The 23,690-nt window shown below is 39.8% G+C and overlaps 1 protein-coding gene across 1 annotated transcript in view; it reads left to right on the top strand.

Moving 5' to 3' along the window:
• Positions 1 to 23,059, top strand: part of AVL9 (AVL9 homolog (S. cerevisiase)) — a 72,774-nt gene extending 49,715 nt beyond the window's left edge. The window contains exons 11-16 of the mRNA XM_006832150.1: positions 4,771 to 4,905; positions 10,077 to 10,296; positions 13,205 to 13,322; positions 18,313 to 18,366; positions 18,921 to 19,009; positions 22,944 to 23,059. Of these exons, the coding sequence (XP_006832213.1) occupies positions 4,771 to 4,905; positions 10,077 to 10,296; positions 13,205 to 13,322; positions 18,313 to 18,366; positions 18,921 to 19,009; positions 22,944 to 23,059 (732 nt within the window). The remainder of the gene's footprint in view (positions 1 to 4,770; positions 4,906 to 10,076; positions 10,297 to 13,204; positions 13,323 to 18,312; positions 18,367 to 18,920; positions 19,010 to 22,943) is intronic.
• The last annotated feature ends 631 nt before the right edge of the window (positions 23,060 to 23,690 follow it).

The following is a 23,690-nucleotide window of genomic DNA, read 5'->3' as shown; positions in this document are numbered from 1 at the left end:
CTACCGCACAGCAAAAAGATGTGTCCATCTGCTGCCATCAGGGTTTGCAGCTTTGGAAACCCCGTGGGACAGTTCTACTCTGTCCAGTCAGGCTACTATGAATCCGAGTTAACCAAACAGCAATGGGTACTTTAGTATACGTGGCCCTCAGATGTCCCCTTCTCTCTATCCTTTACAAAAAGGACGGCGCCTTTAACCACAACCCTGAAACCCAATATAAATTGCCATCATATTGGGGTGGGAGGGATCCTGACTGCTTCTGAGAAGAAGAAATGAGAACACAAAAGGAAACACGCTGTGGGTTTTTAACTTTTCAGAAGATCAGCCCAGTTGTTCTTCTAGATTTACCAAGTTGAGGTTTTGTTTCGTTTGGTTTGGTTTTCATATATTACCATTATATACTACAGTTTCAAACATGGAAGTTAAAGTATTCCTTGGCTGGTTGTATGCCGTGGACTCATAGTTGACCGTGTATAGTGTTTCTGAGGCTTAAAATCTTGACAAGAACAGAAAGCCTCATCTTTCACCTATGAGCAGCTGGTAGATTTGAACTGCTGACTTTGCGGTTAGCAGCCCAGTTTGTAATCCACTGCACTACCAGGGCTCCTTCTAAGTACTCTAGAGAAGTGTAAAACCAGGGGTGAGACTGAGTGTGGAGTTTGCTTTATTCTCTGTGCTGTTGTAAGATATTATCAAGTCATTTCCGACTTTTAGTGACTGTACAACAGAACTGCACTTACTGGCTCTGTGCCATCCTCACAATTATTGGTGTATTTGATTCTGTTGTTGTAACCACTGTGTCAGTGCATGTCATTGAAGGTCTTCCTTTTTTTTTCTTTTACTGACCCTCTACTTTACCCAGCATATTGTCCATCTCCAGGGACTGGACCCTCCTGACAACATAACCAAAGAGATGAAGTCCCACCATTCCCACTTCTAAGGAGCTTTGTGGCTGTACTTCTTCCAAGACAGACTTGTTCATTCTGTTGGTAGTCCACGGTATATTCTGTATTCTTTGTCCACAGTATAATTGAAAGTCATCAGTTCTTTAGTTTTCCTTATTCATTGTTCAGTTTTGCGTGCACATGAGGCGATTGAAGATGACATAGCTTGGATCAGGTGTACAGGAGTCCTCAACATGCCATCTTTCCCTAAGAAGTCTCTCTCTCTCTCTTTTTTAGCAGATTTTCCCAATACAATATATCATTTGATTTTCTGACTACTGCTTTCTTCGGGGTTGATTGTAGAGCCAAGTAAAATGAAATCCTTGACAACAAATCTGTATCATAATAATAACTGCTTTTTTGGTCCAGTTGTGAGGATTTTTGTTTTCTTTATCTTGGGTTGTAATCCATACCAAAGGCAAAGGTTATATAGTCTTTCATCTTCATACAAAAATACTTCAAGTCCTTTTCTCTTTCAGCAAGCAAAATTGTGTCATCTGCATATCATAGTTTGCTAATGAGTTTTCCTCTAATCCTGGTGTCACAATTCTTCATATAGTCCAACTTTTTGGAATATTCACATGCAGATTAAATAAGTATGGTAAAAGTATACAAGCCTAGTATATACACCTTACTTGATTATAAATCATGCAGTATCCCCTTGTTGTGTTCAAGCAATTGCCTGTTGATCTATGTTTAGGTTCCTCATGAGCATAATTAAATGTTTTGGAAGTCCCATTCTTCACAGTGCTAGTCCATAACTTGCTGTAATCCATACAGCCTTTGCATACTCAGTAAAACACAGATGATGAACATCTTTCTGGTATACTTTGCTTTTAGCAGACAATATTTATTTATTTATGTTTTTTATTGTTTATAGTCCATTATATGTGTAACATGAGTCCTGGTGTGGTGCTATAGGATAAGCACTGGACTACTAACTGCAAGGTCAGCAGTTTAAACCCACCAGCTGCTCCTCGGAAATCCTATACACTATGAGTCAGAACCAACTTAACAGCACTTCACAAGAACAGCAACAAAAGTGTAAAGGACCATGTTCTTGGCACCTTTGAAAGACAGAAGCTAGTGCATTCAGCATTAAAAGTATTGATGGTGTAAATGTTTAAAACTATAAGTAACTATTTTAAAATAATTTTATAAATATATAATACTTTCACATAGATCAGCATTATAAAAGTTTCCCAAGCATCTATAATAAAAATGTTCCCTTCCCATCTATTCCTTGCTATCTAGTTGCCCTCTCTAATGGAAGCCAATGTGATACCAGTGGCTTATGTTTCCTTCTAGGGATATATTATGAATAAAAAATACATAGTGTCTTTTTTTCCTCCCATATATAGGTGACATTTATCTAGTCCCCATATTCATGAACAGTTAGGATTCTAGACTTTTAGTTTAACAAATAATGCTACAATAAACAACTTTTTACACATGTTATCACACATGAAGAAGTAAAAACATAAATTGCAGGAAGTAAAATGCTGGGTCAAAATTATGTATATTTATAATTTTAAGGGAATGTATATTTTCATATCTTAAAATAGCTTTGAACTGCTTTCTTTTTAACATCTTAATTTTGGTAGTGTCCGTATACTTTAACAAGAATCTCACTGTTGACAGTAGGATTTTCGTCTCTAACAGAATCAGTACGAAGTGTAATAATTGAGCGGTTAATTTGTATTCTCTTCTTACTATTTCAAGGAGCCCTGGTAGTGGTGTGGGTTAGGCCCTGGTCAGTGTTTCAAACCTACCAGCCGCTCTGAGGGAGACGGCTGAGGCTGCCTGCGCCCATAAAGAGTTACAGTCTCAGAAAACTGAAGGAAGAGCCCTTCTCTGCCCTCAAGGGTCAATATTAGTTGGAGTCCACTTCCTGGCAGTGGGTGGGCTTACTGCTATTTTGCAAGATAAGTCTTTTGTATTGATTGGCAGTTCTGAGAGTGCCTTTATCAGATAGAAGATGTCACAGTCCTCTTGTGCAGCCTAGGGACCACATGAAATTTGAGTGTTCAATATTGTACTGCTGTTTTTCATTACATAGCCCACAAGGACTTAGAGACAGGACTCTTGACTGTGTGTCAGTGAGGAGCAGGCCCCCTTGAGCCAAGGGCCCATTCTGTGTTAGCTACCAGGGCTTTGGGTTGAAGAGCCCTCATCATCTGAAGTGTGCTGGTGGTGGTGGTGGTTATGTGCCATGGAGTCAGTTCTGACCCATAGCGACCCTGTACAGGGTTTCCGAGGCTGTAAATCTTTACAGGAGCAGAAAGTCTTATCTTTCTCCTGCGGAATGGCTGGTAGTTTGAAACTGCTGATCTTGAGGTTAGCAACCCGACTCATAACCACTACGCTCATGCATAGACATAGATTTATTTTGGGTGCTTCTGTTAGAGCCTTTTTTATTGGAGTCCTGGTGTGGCACTGAAGGATGAGCACTGGATTACTAACTGAAAGGTCAGGGGTTCAAACCCACCAGCCACTCCTTAGAAACCTGCACTGGGTTGATATGAGTCAGAACTGACTCAATGTCACTTAATAACATTAGAGTTTTATATAACAGACATTGTCAAGAGTAAGGACAATACCAAAGAGGGGTTGAAGAATTAGACCAAGTTACTAGAACTATATTCCTACTTTCGGAAGCCTTCCTTTCCATATTAAGTATTTAACAATCACCTGTTAGGTACAGAAAGATCCCTGGTTAAGCAATGGGTTAAGCATTGGACTACTAACCAAAAGACTGGTGATTTGGACTCACCAGCTGCTCAGTAGGAGAAAGGATGAGGCAGTCTGCTTCCATAAGGATTTACAGCCTTGGAAACCCTGAGGAGCGGTTCTCCTCTGTCCGGTGGGGTGGCTGTGAGTCGGGATGGCCTAGACAGAAGGAGGATTTGTTTGTTTGTTTGTTAGGTATCTTGTGCCACAGACAGTGACGAACATAAAGTTGCAAAAGGGATCTCGCCTTCCCTCAGACAGACTCATCTCACGCTGTAAACTAGACATTGTTGGACTAATATTAATTCAGTGTTTGAAAATTGCTGAGAAGTAGAAAATAAATTGTTGTAGGACTTGAGACTGAACGGAAGTTCAAGGGCTCAGCAAGATGCCCTCCTGGCTTCATATACAAAGAGCGCCACTCATTGAAAATGTATTCTGATTCAGATTCTTTCTGCAGAAATTTCATATCCGGCTTCAGTTATTCATTCCAATGGTAATACCTTTACTCTCAGGAACTATGCTGCTTTTTATACTGAACTTCCTGTTGGGGTTAATTACAATTTGTTTTAAACATTTGGTAGCAATTATCTTGAAATATTTTTGCATGGCTTTTGGCTGCAGGTTAACAAAACAAATACTGTGCAGTGCTTTGCTCATACTTTGGTGTTTGTGCACACATGCATGCCTTTTAAAATGTTACTGAAAAATTAACAGCTTTCTGTGTAACAACACACTTTTTAATGGGCTTAATGATACATCATTTCTTAAATGAAAAACTTCCATCCATAAGTTACTGTGGAGGCTTTCATATTGCACTGAGAACACTAAGTGATCTAGTTAGACCGCCTTCATGTTAAACCACTTCGCCAAAATGTGGCTATTCCTGGGCAAGATTAGCTGTTAACTGTTAAACTGGCCTTCTTTTAATCCATGTCTGAGGTTCCCCTCGAATATTTTGTCAGTGAGGCAGAGGTGAGCTACATTGGGAGGTGGGGTAGGAGAACAGAAGGCAGCTTCTTGTTGGACTAGTAGCTTTCGGAGAGAGCCATTCTTTGAGTACCCTAATAGTTTCTGTTACTCTTGTTATTTGTAGGGTTATCTCTGTTTGCCTTACATGGCATTGCAACAGCACCATCTTCTCTCTGATGTGACCGTTCGGGGATTTGTTGCTGGAGCTACTAACATCCTTTTTCGACAACAGAAACATCTCAGTGATGCCATTGTGGAAGTACGTGTACGTGTGTGTGTGTGTATTTGACACGCTTATCCCTCTTTTCCTTTCCTCAGTGCTGTTGTGTTAATAACACTAATGTTAATAATCACTTCCGTATATGCTAGGCATTCTGAGCACTTTATGCCGGGGTAAGCCAAAAAGTATTGCTACTAGGATTCCAGTTCATACATGCGTGGTTTATTCCAAACAACACATGTCTGCAATCAGTGGATGGTGCAGACAAGTTCTCTCAAGACATTTGTCTTCGTTTCCTTAAAGCGCTTTAAAAAAAAAAGGGGATAGTTAAAACGGCCGCTTCTGAGAGGGCATCTACTGGACTAGTTCATTTCAAAGCTGAGCAATCAGCTCAGAAAGTGATGGTGACTTTTTAGGGGGGATTTCCAAAGGTGGGGTAACCTTGATAGATTTCCTCAAATCAAAGGGGCTTATTGTGAAGACATTTTAAGAAAATTGAAAACTTCCTGGGTGAGGAAAAAGGCCAGGAAAGTGACCCCGAGAAGCATCTTTCATCATGACAATGCACCTGCTCATTTGTCAATGGTAACATGGACTCTCCTCTGAGGATTTTGTTGGGAAATCATACCCCATCTACCCTACAAACCTGCTTTTGCTCCTTCAGGCTTTTTTTTTGTTCCCCAAACTCAACATTTAAAGGGAACACATTTTTAGTCCTTTGAAGACGCCACCACTACCATTTTGACACAGAACAAATAGAAGACTGCTGAATTCTTTGGGGAAAGGGTTGCATAGAGAAATGAAAACACTGTTTTCAGAAATGTATACACATACTTTCCCTGTCCAAAGGAACAAAGAGTGAAGTAAACGACGTATGGAAACAGTCCAGCAAACTAGTCAGTGGGCCATGGGAGCATCAGTCTCTATGACCCTGAGACCAGAAGAACTAATTGGTATCTGGCTACTTCTGCCAACTTCTCTAAAAGGAATCAAGTTAGAAGACCCTGCATAGAGTGAGAGGAATTATGGAATAAAACTCAAAATCATGAAGACCAGGTTTATTAATCAGATAGACTGTTTTGGAACCCCTTAGTCACCCTTCAGGTGTGGAAATGAACTTATCCCCATGGATTAAGTTTCCACCAAACAATGGGCAGGTCTATAAAGGGAACACTAACATAGGGAGGTAAGCTCACGGTAGAATAATCAGCCATTTGGTATCAAAAGAATGAAGTTCAGAAAGGTTAGGAGAGAAGGAGGAGGGGAAATGGAAAACACAGGGAGGAAGTGGAAAAAGTGGTTATGTTATACAAATTACAATCAGTAAGAGGAACCAAAATGTGTATGAATTATTGAATGAAAACTGATCTGCTCGGTAAACCTTCATCTTCACCCAATTCAAAATAAATTTTTTTAAATTTTTTATAAGAAATATATTGATCTAGAGGGGAGGCTATATCGAGAAACAATAGCTTCACATTTTGATATTTTTGTTTAATAAAGGTTTCTGTGATTTTGTAGCAATATTTTTCTTACCCTCATATATGCTAACTAATATAACTCTCATGACAACTCTGAGAGACAGACTTCTGGTAAGATGGTGGTCTAGGCAGACGTACTACACGGAACCTCTACAACAAAGGTACGAGAGACCAAGTGAAACCATACACAAATGAAAATCCTGGAACCTTGAACTGCAGAAGAAAGGCTAATGAAGCGGATTGAGTATTTGCTGGTAGGAGAAGCTGAGCAGAGATGGCGAGGGAGGAAGACTGATTGTCAATGGCCAGCCAGACACAGTGTGACCATCTTGAACTTTTGTGAACAGTTTTGGTAACAAAAGGAAACCTGGCAGAGCTGAGTCACACAGTGACTAGAAAAGTGTGATTCCTTCTTTTCCCCTACGCTCCTCTGGGACCACAGGTGTGGCCAGCTCCCATCCACAACACAGACTGCTCTCTGGAAGTTGGGAACCATGTGGTTGGGTACCACACCAGCTGGCGCTCAGGGACAGCTGCATGACTTTCATGTGCTGCTTTGGTGCCTGGATTCAAATGCAAAATTTGAAGCAATATGAAATCTGCAATTAGAAGATTAATACTAAGATTTCAGAAATGGACAGTGCACTGAAAGGTCAAAGGAGTAGATTGGACCTGACTTAATGAGTGTAAAGAGAAATTCCTCTATACTAGTATGTTAGAAAAACACTCAAAAAAAAAGAATGAAAAAAATCCAAAGAAAACCTAAGAGTTATGTGGGACACCATGAAGAGATACAACTTATTAGTGATTAGAATTCCAGGACACATTTTAAAAAACTAATTCTTTATCATTAGTTGTGACAGTTTTTACTTTAAGCCAAAAATTACTTATATATGGTAAAAAGTAACATATGAATTTTTACAATTTTATAATAAAGGCACACATAGAAAAATAGATAAATTTTTAAATTCCAGAACAGGAAGAAACAATAAAAAAACACACAGAAAATTGTCAGCGAGTTGTTGGAAGAAAACCTATCTAACATCATGAAAGACGAGAAGATAAGCATACAAGAATCTGAATGAACCCCAAACAGGATATATTCCAAAAGAAAATCACCAAGGCATATCATAATCCTGAGCAGCTTGGGAAAAACAAAAAGTTACTTACAAAGGAGAATAAGACTACGCTCTGATTTCTCAGTAGAAACCATTGCAGACAAGAAGGCAATGGATGACAGATACAAAACTCTGAAAGAAAAAAATTGCCAACCAACAATCATATACCCAGAAAAGCTTTGCCTCAAATAGGACAACGAAATTAGAATATTTCTGGATAAACTGAAATTAAAGGAATTTGTAATAATAACCAGACCATCTTTGGAGTCCTGGTGTAGTGCTAAAAAATGCTGAAGGGTGTTCTTTAGACTGATAACCAACAGTAGACAACCTGAGATTACTTACATGACAACACCACCTAGAGCTCAATCCAGATATAGAAGTATTTAAAGTGAAACAAACCTGCAAGACTAAAAATAGGGAATTAGAGACATCAATATATAATGATGTCAACTACAAGGCAAAAAGAAGGAATAGTGTAGACAACAGCAATTTCAGATGGCGTGGAAGTCAATTAGATTTCAAGATAAAGCAGACTGCTTTAAATACGCAAATAATAATAATAAATTACAGGGTAACCGCAAAGAAAATTAACCCACCTGCACATCAAAATGAAAAAAGAGGAAAATCAGAAAGATTTAATAAACATTAAAAACAGAAATGAAGAAAACATTTAAACAAAGTAAATTCAGTGCAGAAAGGTACGTAGAACAAAGAAACCAGCAGCACCACACAAAAACACACAGAAAAAATGACAGAGATCAATTCATACCTATTGAGGATTGCACTGAATGTGTAAATGGATTAAATGCACCAGTAAAGAGACAGAGTAGAATGGATAAGAAAACAGGATCCTTCAATATGCTGCCTACAAGAGATTGATCAAAAAGATGTCTAAATGCCCATCAGCCAAAGAATGGTTAAACAAATGTTGATACATACACACAATGGAATACTGTGCAACAATGAAGAATAAGGATGACTCTGCGAAACACCTCATACATAACATGGAGAAAACTGGAAGACATTATGCTGAGGAAATTAGTCATAAAAGCACAAATATTATATTTGACCAATGTTGTTAAAAGTTAAGAAAAAGTTTATCTAATAAAAGAAACAATCTGTGATGGTGATAGGAGGGGAGAAGGAAAATTATTCATGGGCTAGAGGGTAGACATATGTTAACATGGGTGACAGGGCAGGCAGTATACAACAAGAGGTAGGTTAGCAGAGGACAGATGAAGGTAGTGGGAGACACAGGGAAGAATCCAATAGTTAAAGTGTTAACTACATGAAGTTAAGTACATAAAGGGGATTGCAATCAATATAACAAGACAAAGTATATGCTGAATGTAAAACTGTTAACCTGATTTGTAAATCTTCACTCAATTTTCCAATAAAAAGTTTAAAAAAAAACAAAAAAAAACCCAACACTCTGTGAGATAGGTACTGTTGCTATCCACATCACCTCCAGAAGCAAAGGAACAGAAAATTGGGTAACTTGTGCAAGATCAGACAACTTGTAAGGAGAAAAACGAGGCTTCAGACCCATGCTATCTGGTTCTATTGTAATTTACTATTAAAAAGTGTTTATAGGATAAGCATAGGACTGCAAACCACAAGGTCAGTGAAAGAAGCCCACCAGCCTCTCTGAAGAAGAAAGATGAGACTTTCTGCTCCTGCAAAGATTTTAAAAGCCTCAGAAAACCCTGTACAGGATCCCTATGAGTCAGAACCAACTTGATGGCATTTAGTAACAACAGCATCACTTGAATAATGTAAAGAGTTCTAGTCTGTTTAATATCCTTATGATACTAAGAGTAAGGAAGCTGAGAATAAATATTTGACATCTTACCAAATACATGAGAAGTTTAAATCATTTCTTATATAGACATAATTGATAAAAAAGAAAGAAAGAAAATCCAGCCATATTAAAACTTACTTACAGGAAATACCAAAACTTGCTTCCTTGGAAAATAAATGAAAAGCCTAAGTTCCAAAGCTGTGTATTATCCCAGTTTTGAGGAAGAAAAAAATAAATCCACCTTTCAAGACAGGAGGCTATGTTTGAGAGAACCACAGAGTTGCTTTAGCATTATTGGCTACTTTCTAGTTCTGAAGCTGATTGGATGACCATGGATAATTGTTTTATTATACTTCACAACTAACCTGTAAGTTTCTTTGTATATATACATGGAGATATCATATAGCAAATATTGCAGTTTAGAAAGTTACAAAGTATGCACTCAAAAGAAAAGTTTAAAGAAATACACTGTTAACTGTTCATTTCTAAATGTGATCAGTGTGATTTTTTAAATATACATTTCTATGTTTTCTAAAATACTATCTGAGTGAAGTACTGTTAGATTTAAAGTTATTTATTATATAATATGTATATATTGTATTTTCTAAAATCAAAAATAAATTTTTAAAATTTAGAAGCAAAAAAAGTCAGTGTGAAAACCTCTTTCGTTTTTAGACTTAACCTTTTGAGAATGCTGTTATTCACATTTTTTATTTCCAGCTGCAACTTTCCAGTAGTTACTCTTTAAAGTGTGGCATGGATATCTGCATGAATGCCCAGACTGACTTATACCTGGGTACCCTCTAGGTAGAAGAAGCTCTGATCCAGATCCATGATCCAGAACTCAGGAAGCTGCTTAACCCAACCACCGCAGACCTCAGGTTCGCAGATTACCTAGTGAGGCACGTGACCGAGAACCGGGACGACGTCTTTTTGGATGGCACGGGCTGGGAGGGAGGTGATGAGTGGATCCGGGCTCAGTTTGCAGTCTACATCCATGCGCTGCTGGCTGCCACTCTGCAGTTAGGTAAGAAAACACAAGTGCTTGCAGCCACCATTTTTGTTGGTAATTTTTCATTTTTGTAATGTTTATGTTCTGAAAAGAAATTGACTGTTAGTGCTCCAGACAGGAGTTGCTGGTGGCTCAAATGGTTAATTGTACTACTAGCCAAAAGGCTGGTGTTTTGACAAACCTCACGCTCCACCCACCCAGAAACACCTCAGAGGACAGAGCTGGCAATCTGCTTCCAAAAACTCCACTGAAAACCCTGTGAAGCAGCTCTCCTCTGCATCCATGGGATCACATGAGTCTGAGTCAACTCAATGTCAGCTAACATAATTGCCCCATACAGAGATAACCACTCCTAGCATTTGGAATACTTTATTCCTTCCAGGCTTTTTAATGCACATATTTTAGATATTGTTAGTTTTCTGTTTATGGTGGTCCTTTTATAAAAACCAATCGTACATAGTATATATGTTTTCTTATGTTACAGTAGGAACATGAACAGTCATCAGTCTTGATCATCAGCATTTTCACACAATGATTTAATATTTCATTACGTGGAAGGATGTATCCGTTTTGGGGAGCTATTTGTATAAACACTGCTCACTTATTTAAACTCTATAATGGAAAGGAAAGAAGAAAACCCAGGGAGGAAATGGGATAAGTGATGTTACATAGTAGGGATTGCAGTCAATGACAGTAAACGAAATCTGTATGAATTGTTGAAATGGAAAACTGATCAACTCTATAAACCTTCACCCAATTCACAATAAAACATTAAAAATAAATTTTAAATTATTGAACCACATTGTGAGTGATTAAACCTTCAAATTTATGCCCCAGTTTCAGAAGTGTTGTTATTCCTATTAAATGGCTAAAATGAGAGCGCTAACATGGATTAAACCAACCATTGTTTGTGAACCCAAGCTGACGTATCGCTTTTTCCTTAGAAAAGGTATCAAAAGAGAAACTAGAGCTCTGCTGGCAGCTTTCCTGTCTTGTGTGTTTCTACATGCCATTGATAAGGATTCTGTAGATTTTTTAATCCACTCCATCACCACCCCACCTCCTCCTCACAGGGTAGTTCTTCACATACTATCATACAGAGTTTTAAGCCCAAGTTTCAGGAGTGAAAACTAAGGTATGATGCTTATTTATTAAAGCTGTATTTTAGAATGCCAACACTTTCTACAATTAGAGTAGATGAACACCAAATACAACCTCTAGCCCAGAATCATTAATCTAGAAAGGAAACTCCGGCAGATGTGTAGCTTCATGAATAATTAAATGTTTATCCAGGTAACTGTCAGCAGTGAAGAGTGATAGTTGCTTAACATTTTTTTTGTATAATCTAAGCAGTCTGTCTCAGGACCATGCTTAACCAGGTAAAAAGGCGTATTGAGCCTAACCAACTGCTTGAGGAAGATATTCTAAAAGAACTTTCTGTGCTGCATATGAGTCTTCTCATCCTTTCCCAGCAACAAAAGGCACGTGTGTTTCACCACCAAAGCAAACAGCACACAAGTAGTCTGTGAAGCAGTTGCCACTGGAACCCGTTCTGTAGCACTGTTCTCTTCTTCCAGATGGGAGAAAGAAACCATTTGCGAAGGACTTCGGAAAGTTTATGGAAAAGTGGAAGTCAAAGACACTGGAATTTTCCATGAATTTTTTTAAGCCCCCTCATACATTGAAGCTTTCCCATGGTTTTAATGAAGTTGAAAAAGTCATGTCTTAGGCCGGGTATTCTAGAGAAGCCAAACTAGTGAAACATATACCTAGGTACAGAAAGAAAGAAAGGTGTATCACCAAGGAAATGCCCTATAATTGTAGAGTCCCAGGTCCCCAGCGGAAGAGTGTGCCTTTGCTGCATGCCCATTGTATTGGGAGCAGGCCACAACCACAAGGCAGCATTCCTTTAATTGATTGGCTGTTCATAGCCACTCATCACTCATCATAACTAAGCCTTTTTTTAGGTTACCATGGGAACAATCACATCTCAACTGCTAAACCTCTGGAAATCCTGGCCTAGTCAAGTTGACACAAAACCCTAACAATTACAAGTTGGATTTGTAAACTTGTCAATATCAAATATGAAAATACTCATTGTTACCGTAGACATTTTGACAATGGAATGCACAGAAACTCAAGAATGAAACATTAAATAGTGCAACAAAGTCCAGAGAAGATAAAATAGTGGCTACCATCTCATGTATATATTCTTAATCTTTTTTTTTAGAAAAATGATATTTGTGAAAAGAAAAGTAATCTCCTCGCCTACTTTACATGTATAAGGAGCTCTGGTAGCGTAGTGGTTACGAATCGGGCTGCGAACCTTAAGGTCAGTGGTTCGAAACTACCAGCTGCTCCGCGGGAGAAAGATGAGGCTTTCTACTCCCGTAAAGATTTACACCCTCGGAAACCCTATATAGGGTCGCTATGGGTTGGAACCGACTCGATGGCACATAACAACAACAACAACAACTTTACATGTATAAAAACCCCAAACCTGTTGGTGTCCAGTGGTTTCCCCCTGGTGGTGACGCCACATCTGTGTGCATACTGCCCTACATTTGTACGCACTGTACAGCCAGTAGTCATTTACTACATGATGCTAGCCATATAACCTTGGTAAAGAGAACACACAAATATTGTGGGCTGTAAGGAATCTTAGAAAATATCTAGTTCAATCTGATTTTCCAGTTAGGAAAATGAACTTCTTTGTGATTAAGTGATTTGCCAAAGGCCACATAGCTCCTTAACAGGATTTCTGGAAGTAGACCCAAGTTTCCTAACATCTGGTAAGCTGTCTCCAAAAGAAGCAGGGGGACGTTGGGGATAGCGCCATTCCTTTGCTGTTTTGGGTGGTTAATGTTCACACCCCTAACTGGCTACAGTCCAGCTCAACTTCTCTCAAATATTTACTTGACAGATAATGAGAAGATATTATCGGACTATGGGACGACCTTTGTTACAGCATGGAAGAATACACACAACTACAGGGTGTGGAACAGCAACAAGCATCCGGCACTTGCAGAAATAAATCCTAAGTAAGCATAACCTCTGAAGAAACAGTGCATAGCAAAACTGGCTTACTGAATGTGCCCCCAATATAAATCTTAGCTTAGCCGTGATGATATTGTGAGCATCTTAAAGAATTGCCTGTTGTTGATGTTAGTGATATCAAGTGGGTTCTGACTCATAGTGACCCCTCACCAAAAAAAAAAAAAAGAAAGGAAACCCACTGCCATCAAATCAATTCCAACTACAACAGCGATCCTACAGGATAGTGTCGAGTCGGGTTTCCAAGACTGTAATCTTTGCAGGAGCAGAAAGCGTCATCTTTCTCTCTCTGACATGCTGGTGGACTCTCTTTCTCTCTCAACAACAGCCCTATGCATGCTTCTTTTGTGTGTCATTGGGCTATTTACAAGTTATATATTATGCTCACCAGGTACTTTGATATGGAGGGTGAGACATAACACCCTGCCTCCCAAATAGTTCTTCTGTAGCATCCCAGTTACCCTTCCCAATTCCAGTTTTATAACATATCGATACATGGTAAAAAGAAATCCATGGATGAAACTGCAGATCCCCAGGTTGCGGGATTACTTTCTGGGTTGAAGGTGCTCTGTATATTCCAAGTCGGTCTCCAGTACTATGTGTCATATAGCCAAATAAAAAGGTAGAAAGAGTTGCCAGGATGAGATTTTGGAAAAAACACAAACTAAGAGGCATATTGATGTTTCACTTCTTTCCATTCGATGCATTCTTTCTTTTTCTTTTATTTAACTAAAAAGAAACCATCCATGTTGGTATGTATTAAATGAACAGAGAAGTATCTTCCTGGTTTCTCTGTTCTTGGTAAATGTCTCTCTGTCTTCAAGGTGGGCTCAAACCGCCGACCTTGTGGTTCACAGACCAGTGTTTATCCTAGAAAGCCACTGTGCTCCCCAAAGAATTGCTTTGGTTGGTTGATGTGCCATGGAGTTGGTTCCAACTTATAGCCACTCTGTATAGGGTTTCTGAGGCTGTAAATCTTTATGGAAGCAGAAAGCCTCATCTTTTTCCCATGGAATGGCTGGTAGTTTAGAACTGCTGACCCTCGGGTTAGTAGCCCAACCCGTAACCACTATGCTATCAGAGCTCCTTAAAGAATTTCTATAGGTGGGTTATAAAAGGTTCCCAGTTATAGAGAAATAGCTTGAAAACTGCTTCCCTATTCAAACTTCTTATATTGGGGGGAAGAAAAGTGAGGTATTTTTGGAAGCACCAATGTTGCCTGCTGTTGTACTGTGGGTTAATGTGCTGGACGGCAAAGTTAGTTTGAACCATAAGGTTGGCAATTCAAGCCCACCAGCCACTCCTTGGAAACCCTATACAGGGTTGCTATGGGTCAGAATCAACTCAGCAGCACTTCACAACAAAGTTTCTGTCAGCTTCCACTATAATTCACAGGGAGAATCTTCTTCCCTACAGCTACATCTTGACCCTACCCACAAATGGGATGACATCCACTAGTATAGGGGTTAGGATTTACAGCATAATATTTAAGGGAACACAGTTCAATCCATAACAGTGATCTGTCATGAAAAATGACTGGGTTCAACATCAGTTTTATTGAATTTAATCACACTTGTTTACAACAGAACCCTGTACTGCCAAAACAGAATTTAAAGGAAAAAAACATTTTAATAGTATTAAATGAGGAGTAGTAGGAGTCAAAGTGTTTTCCCTCATGAACTGCAAGGTGTGTTCCAAACGTGATGAAAGGCAGCAGCTGTGAGCTCGTGGGCCTGGGGACACTTGCTGGGGTGCTCAGGTAGGTCAGCCCTGACCGGCAGTCTTCACTCAGAGCTAGGATCCTTCTCCTTTTCTAGTCTGCATTGCAGTAAAGTCTTGTCAGATCTGTGTCCGGTGTCTGCTTCCCGTGTAGTGCCTTTAATGGGAAACAGCTCTGCAAGCTTTATGCAGGTCCATGAGAGGCTTGGCTGGAATGGCTTTTGAAACATCGTGAAATAGTACTGAGAAAACGTATAGAGGAACGAAGGTTATTTACATTGCAGAGAAGAACTTATTTCTAGAATATCACAACCAAAAACCAAGTCCACTGCCATCGAGTCAATTCCAACTCATAGTAACCCTTTGTACAGGGTTTCTGAGGATGTAAACCTTTATTTAGCCTTTCGTTGTTGTTATGTGCCGTGGAGTCGGTTCCGACTCATAGCGAACCCTGTACAGGGTTTCCAAGGCTGTAAATCCTTACAGGAGCAGAAAGCCTCATCTTTCTCCTGAGGAACAGCAGTTTCAAACTGCTGACCTTGTGGTTCGCAGGCCAATTCATAACCACTACACTACCAGAGCTCCTTTTAGGGGAAGAGATCCTCATCTTTCTCCCACAAAGCAACTAGTAGATTTGAACTTCTGTCTAGTACTTTTCTGAAAGTGCCTCCAAAGGTAATGGAGTTTTTCCACAAACTTTTTAAATCCCTTTAGTATTCCAACGGAGCCCTGCTATGGCACTGTAGGATAAACACTGGACTGCTAACCACAAGGTCAGTAGCTCAAAGCCACTGTACAGGGTCACTGTGAGTTGGACCCCAACTTGATGGCACCTAACAAGTATTCCAGTACTGTTGTTCCAGTGTTGTTGTAAGTGCGATCCAGTTGGTTCCAGCTCATAGCGACCCTGTATAGGGTTTTCAAGGAGTAGCTTGGTGGATTTGAACTGCTGACCTGTGGTTCGCGGTCCAGTGTTGATCCTACAGCACCACACCAGAAATATTACAGCGCTTCAAAAAGTTTGTGTGAAAATTCTATTATCTTCTAGTTCGTTTTTTTTTTTCCATAAACTTTTTGATACCCCCTCATTTATAGGTAGGGGAGTTATGCAAATATGGTAGCAGAATGTTCACCAGACAAAAAGCAAACAATGATAGATAGTCTTGTTGTTTTCAGGGATGTCATTTAGAAAAATGCTGAACTAAATTGTAAGATCTGAGAGCTGTGGAATCCTTTCTTCACCTCCTAAATTAGGCAAGGCAGTCCTCTAACTTCCCTTGATAAGCAGGAGGCATATTTGATCCTTCAAAATACAGCCTTTCCAGAATTGTAGAGAGTAAGTACGTGCTTTCCAATTCTTCCAACCCTGTGATTCAGAAATCCAGGAAAAGAGTTGCTAACATATTTAGACCCACAAAGAGCAGTTTGAGTCATTTGAAAAGCCGTTAATAGCACTTTTTCATAATACGCTATAGATTACACTGGGTCATTTTTTCTTGACAGACCCTTGAATATAAGAAAAGAATTTAGATATTTAATAACCTCCCTTTTATAGTAACTTCCATCAAGTCACCTGGATTTTTTTATATATATATTCTGAAGTGGCATTTACAAGTTGTTCTCATAATACCACGTTCCTTCAGAACACACAGGACACTCCCAGAACCTTTGTTCTTGGGAAGTAGGTAGCAGACAATACATAAATAGCAAGTTCATGGTGAGGAATTAAGGGGTCATGGTAGCGCTGTGAGCTGACCTCTGTCCTGTCCTGTAGGGTCTCTGTGTGGGGGAGTTGGCTTTATGGCAGTGGTTTTGTTTTGGTTTTTGATGAGGGATTGATGTCACTGGGCTGTCTCTCTGCTCCTGCCCCGCTTTCAACTAACAGCCTTGGGACAGTCCTGGACCCGTGTTTCAAAGCAGAGCTGCTGTGCAGTTGACCCCTACATGGGTGTCGGACGCACTGAGCAGCCCCCCTGTGCCACTGCAGGACCTCGCTCTCAGCAAAGCTGCTAACAGTTGTTAGGCCCAGCTACTGCCACGTGTCTGCTCAGCACACACCAACTTCTGCTTGTCATGCTCCGCATCCCTTCTGATGGGTCTGCCACCCTGGGACAGCTTGGCTGGGTGATGAGAAAGTCAGCACTTTCCAGTCCAGGGATGCTCCTGTGAGCCTTTCGGCCTGGGGCCTCCTGAGGCTCAGCCAGCCTCACCAGGGCTATCCCCCTACTCTCAGAACCAGGACCCAAAAGCCATGCTCACAGCCAAAGGCACACATACACTCACCTCGTTCACATAAACACTTTTCTCCTTTGTGTAATGAGAGTAGGGAAGTAAGCATAAGGTGCTTTCTTACAAAAAATAAAGATGGTGGTATTGTTCAGACCCGCATTTTTAGTTAGCTTTCTAATAGAAAGTCCGGATTTTGCTGATCCATCCACAAATCTTTTCATGACCAATAGCAGTTTTTATAGAGCAGCCAGCATGCAGTCTAGATTTTGCAACTCTGACTTTTTTTTAATTATGAAAATATACATGCTAAACCATTGGCCAACACTACTTCCATGTTTCTAATTCAGTCACATTAATTATATTTTCCATGTTGTGCCACCAGTATCAGTATGCGTTCCCAAAATATTCAACCACCATTAACATAAACTCAACCGTCCCCAAACAACCCCCCCCTTTCCCTCCCCTGCCATCGCGATGAGTATCAGTAGTCTTTGGCGTCTAAATATTTGCTGACTTCTTGTGAGACCGTACAGTTTTTGCCCTTTTGTGACTAACCAAGCTTCATCTATGTGGCATCCATCTGAATTTACTGCAGAATATTTTCCAACAAACACTGGAGTCCTGCTATGGCGCTGTAGGATAAGCACTGGATCCCAAGGTCGGCTTGAACCAAAAGGTTGACAGTTCAGACCCACCAGCCACTCCGCGGAAACCCTATACAAGGTCACTGTGAGTCAGAACCAACTCAAGTGCACTTAACAACAACAAGGGCAACACTAACACCACCCCATCTAACACACACCAATTATTCAGGGGAGGAAACTGAAGTTTAGAGAGGTTGAGTGATCTCATTTGGGTCCCATAGCACTGAATGGCGAGCTGTGCTGCAGACCTGGGTCCTCTTACTGACTTCACTGTTGTTCAGCTGGGCAGCTCCAGGAGCCTCACTAATCCTTCCTTGTGGACGCTTTTTTGTGCTAATTTCTTGGTGAAATGCTTATGGACTAATTGCAAACTTCTGCCTTACAGCCATCCATTTCAAGGCCAGTACTCCGTGTCTGATGTGAAGTTAAGATTCTCACAGTGAGTATTTAGAGGAAATATTGGGAAAACTCTGATGTCTGAATTTATACCATGTGTTTCATTGCTAATTGGGAATTGTTTTCCTCCACTTGTTAGACTTGTGCTTCAAATAGTAACCAAATATGTGCATGGCGTTCTCGAGCTCAGCAGTGTGTATGCTTAAAAATGAAAACACTGCTGTTCCAGGGAGAATGGTGTGAACTAATAACAGAACTTGCCACTTTCTGGTGAAGTGCTTTCCACAAATCCTATCTTGTCAGGAAGAATCAACCGCATATCCATATGTCTACTTTTTGTTCCATTTATGTATTCTTTAAGAATTTTCTGAAAATCCACATACTTGTTAGTAAATTAATTTGTTCATAACAGATTAAGAGTAACTTGGCTTCTTTTATTTTTCAATTACTCTCATTTGCAGTGCTTATAGAGTGGTTTCCAGTAGTTACCAACACTCATATTTGGCTCTGGGATGGTGGTGGTGTTTGTGTGTATGTACGGGCACATGTATGAGGTTTTTTTTAAAGTTGTATTTAACATTTACTTCCTTTTCTCAGTTCTGTTCAGAACAGTGAACGTGGCAAGAAAATTGGAAACGTCATGGTCACAACTAGCCGCAATGTTGTACAAACAGGAAAAGCTGTTGGTAAGGCATGCCTTTAGCCATCAACACATTGAAATCATTTATTTTTTGTATCTTTAACATATAATAGATAAAGACATAAACTAGGAGACATCAGGAGCCCTGTTTGCACAGTGGCTAAAGCACCTAACTTCTACCTGAAAGGTCAGCAGTTCGAACCTACCAGCCACTCGATGGGAGAAGGATTTGTTGGACTGCTTCCATAAAGATTCACAGTCTTGGAAACCCTATGGGGCAGTTTTCGTCGGTCCTACAGGAAACCCTATGGGGCAGGTTTCCTCAGTCCTAGAGAGTCACTATGAGTCAGAATTGACTCAGTGACCATTGGCGGGGGGAGGGGATTTGGTTTTATTTTTTACTAGAGATCCATGTCTAACATAATACAGGTGGTTGAAAGCTGAGGTTTTAAAAAGTTTTTTTATTACGGAAAAATATTGCTGTGGTACCAGATAACATCAAACTAAGTTCAGCAAATGTTGCCACATCTAATAGTGTAACAAGTTTTTGTGATGGGCTCACTGTTCTGTTACCAGGCCTCCAGCCTGACTATAGGTTTTCTCCCCAGTCCCTGAGCCCTCCACCAAAACCCAAAACAAACCCACTGCCACGGAGTCGATTCTGACTCATAGTGACCCTCTCTAGGGTTTCTGAGGCTGTAAATCTTTACAGGAACATAAAATCTCATCTCCACCCACCCTCATCCCACCTGATGGGTCTAAACTGTGGACCTTGCAAGTTAGCAGTCCAGTGCTTATCCTAAAACACCACCAGAGGGCTCCTTGAGCCTTCCACAGTTCTTTATAAATAGCAGAGACACGTAAAAAGGAGTCCTGGTGTGGCACTGGGGGTTAATGCACTGAACTGCAAAGTCGTTTGAACTGCAAGGTCGGTGGTTCAAGCTCACCAATTGCTCCTCGGTCCCTATACAGGGTCACTATGGGTTTGGAACCAACTCGGCGGCACTTAACAAAAACAACAATGTAATAAAATTAGCATTAGATGCTGTTCTCTCCTAAAGTGGGGGTTGTTGTTAAGTGCCTTCAAGTCCCAAGTCATAGCAACCCAGTACAGAGTTTCCAAGGAGGAGATGGTGGGTTTGAACTGCTGACCTTGCAGTTAGAAGTCCAGGGCTTATCCTATAGCTCTACACCAGGGCTCCATCTCCTAAGGTAGTATCACACACTAAAGGAAACCAGTGAAACTAATAGCTGTGTTTTGGAAAGATCAAAAATATTAATAAATCTTTCTGGACTGATTAAGAGAAAAAGAAAAAAGACACAAATCTAATATTGGGAATGAAACGGCCCATTACTTATAGATGTTTTAAAAATTAGAGAATAAAGGAATATTGTGAACAAGGGCCCATACTAGAGATGTTTTAGAAATTAAAGAGAATAAAGGAATATTGTGAACAACTGTATGCTAACAGATTTGACAACTTAGATAAAATCCACAAATGCATAGAATGACTTGAATAATCAAAATTGAGGCAGATAAAAAAGAAAATCTGAAGACTCCATATCTATTCATTGAATTCCAAATTTATATTCTTATCACAAAGAAATCTCCAGGCCCAAAGGATTTCACTTAGAACCAAACATTCAAGAACGCTCTTTTCAGGTGGTTGTTGTTAAGTGCCATCGAGTTGGTTCTGACTCATAGCAACGTTGTATAGGGTTTCCAAGGAGTGTCTGGTGGGTTTGAACTGCTGACCTTTTGGTTAGCAGTCTAGTGTGTATCCTACAGGGCCACACCAGGACTGAGTAATACTCCCCAACATGTCTGATGAGGCTAGTGTTACCCCAACACCAGAGCCAGACCAATGAGTGCATGCCACATGTACTCTTCCACATCTGTCTTTCTTCACTCAGACTGTTTTGAAGCTTATGCCATAGTAATTCATAAAGAATTTTCTCATTTTTAAACATTGTTACTTTGATAAAATTTCAAACATAAAGAAATGTTGCAACTGTCACTTCCCTCAGAGTCACCAATTATTTACCTTGTTGCCCCGTTTGCTTTGTCATACCAGTATTTAAAAATAGTACCCACCTGTTTCCTTAGCTACTGAGAGAGGCTTATTTACCTTTACCAAAGGCATTTCAGAAGCCCCCAAACTAGGTGATATCTACATAGGTGTCTTCTTAGCTCCAACATTCTGGTGCCTAAGAGTGACAGAGCAAAAGAACTCAAGACTCATTTTAAAAGACAAATGTAGAATACGTAGCCCTATCACTTGGTCTCCGTTATTCCAAGAGAATTGAATTTGAGCTATAACTATTTAATTCCTTATATATTGTACATTTAACTTATTTGAATATTCTTTTTTAATAGAAAAAAATCTCACTTTATTTTAGTTATATAGTATCAAATGTTAATGAATATTTAGTGATGTTTTGCTGTTAATTAAATTCTAGAACAGTTTTCCTCTTGAAGAATAATGGGGCATAGATGAATCAACTTAAATAATTTCACATTAGCATCAGTTTTTGAGAGAATGCTCTTAAAAATAAGCCTATATGCCCTGAAATCTTCTTACTAGCAAACAGTAATTTGGATTAACTAGTGAAGACTGTCTGCCTTGATCTTTTGTGGTTTTTGAAGAACGATATGGGATCAAAAGTTGGACAAAAGCAACTCAAAGGATTAAATAGGAAATTTAGGGAATGGTGAGGAACAATCCAGAGACGGAGGCTGAGTATGGCGGTACAATTTAAGTAACCAGTGTTGTTGAATTGTATGTGTAAAAATTGAATTGGTGTATATTCTGCTGTGTAGATTTTCAACAACAAAAAATAAACTATGGTAGAATGTTTTAAAAAGAGACAGGAAAAATTCTGTGCAAGAAGGGTTTCAAAAAGTTTGTGGAAAAGTAGGATTAAAGGATAATGGATTTTCCCAGGAACTTTCTGAAACCCCCAGTTTCAGTGACATGAGCACGTTTTCCTAGAGCTACCCAGACCCCTTGCCTGTGTCCCCACGTGGCATGCAGGATACAGAGAGCTCTCCACGTGGTTCTGAGGCCCATCTTTGTTGGGAACCACTCACCTACCTAACAGTTGGATGGTGAGAAAGCAGTTGGATGAATACCTTCAAAACGCTTAGGAGAGTAAGCTGTTATACCAAGAAATTATCCAGTTTCCTGTAAGACATGTTCATGGGAAGGCATTCTTTTGAAATTAGAAATTTAAATGACATTTTGATGATTGTTAACATGCTGGTATGTTACAATGAATTCTCATTTCTCTTTTTTTAATTTGATTTAAATTAAAACTCAGATTTTTACTTATATATAGTTTCTTTATAAGCCAGACACAGTTGTTCATCCTTTTTTTTGGTGTGTTTTCATAGCATTTCTATTCATTAATCAACTTATTCAGCAACTACTTATGAAGTATCTAATTGGGATTCGTTTCTGGTAGAATTTCCCCACAGGGTTTCCTTGGCCGTGATCTTTATGAAAGCAGATTACCAGGATATCAGATCATCAGATATCCAGATTCATCACTTACAAGTTCTACCTTCCACTGAACACTGAGCATAATTCAGACTAGCTCCTTACCATGGCGTAGAAAACATCTTGATCACCCTTCCTCCATTGTCCAGTCACATGTTCATCATGTTCTTTTAACACAAGCAGGCCCTTTTTCTGCTGTGCTGCTGGGTGGGTTTGAACTGCAAACCTTTAGGTTAGAATCTGGCTTGGTTTTCTAGTGTTGTTATAACAAAAATAACCACAAATGGTTTGCTTAAACAAACAGTAGTTAATGTTTTACGGTTCAGGAGACTAAAAGTCTGGATTCAGGGTAGCAGCCCCACGAGAAGGTTTCCTCTGTCTGTTGGTTCCAGGAGAAGGTCCTTGTGTCTTCAGCTTGTTTTTCGGTTCCTTGGAGATCTCTGAGACACTGTTCCATTTGTGTTCTTCTCCTTTGTCCAGGCCAGTCGGTTGGAGGAGCTTTCTCCAGTGCAAAGACAGCCATGTCTTCCTGGCTGTCCACTTTCACCAGCTCCCCCCCACAGAGTCTCACCGAGCCTCCGGATGGGAAGCCCTGAGCAAGACTCCCGAGGCTACCATTGTCTTCTTGGGTGTGTATCCCTGGTCTGCCTGCTGTTCCTCCTCACCAGTCACAGGCACAAGGCAGGGGACTGAGGTGTCGACCTGTTTACACAAAAGTTGTCTTCTGTCTAAATGCACGTCACAGGATGCTGAAAGATGAAATCAAAGCCACTGCAGGGATGGTTTCCGGGTGGGGGTTTAAACGCTGACTTTTGTTTCTGTCCGAACTTGATTAAACCACACAAGGAAATGAACCTTGTAATGGAATTTAGTTCTGACTTCATATATTTGTGTACTTTAGAAAAGTTTTCACTTCTGTAAATTTTGTTCTGTTTGAATATCCAGTTGGTGACTGTAATTTATATTTGCTAAAATTAAGTTATATTACTATTTCAATTTCTCTAATGTCCCTAAAAGGAGCTTATAAAGTTAAAGGGCCACAGAGCCCATCCCTTTGTTGTTGTTATTTTACCAAGTTATATAGTGATTTTGTTTGCTTGCTCCTCATAAAACACGTCTATTCATTTACTTTCTTCTCAAAAATTGAAAGTCAGAGGTGATGATTCTAAGGGTTTTTAACTTGTTCTTTCCAAATCCTTAAGCTGTTACTATGAGGCATCAAGGAAT

This window comes from Chrysochloris asiatica, unplaced genomic scaffold (genome assembly GCF_000296735.1).
Source record: "Chrysochloris asiatica unplaced genomic scaffold, ChrAsi1.0 scaffold00006, whole genome shotgun sequence".
Lineage (NCBI taxonomy): Eukaryota > Metazoa > Chordata > Mammalia > Afrosoricida > Chrysochloridae > Chrysochloris > Chrysochloris asiatica.
This window is presented reverse-complemented; position numbering and strand designations above follow the sequence as displayed.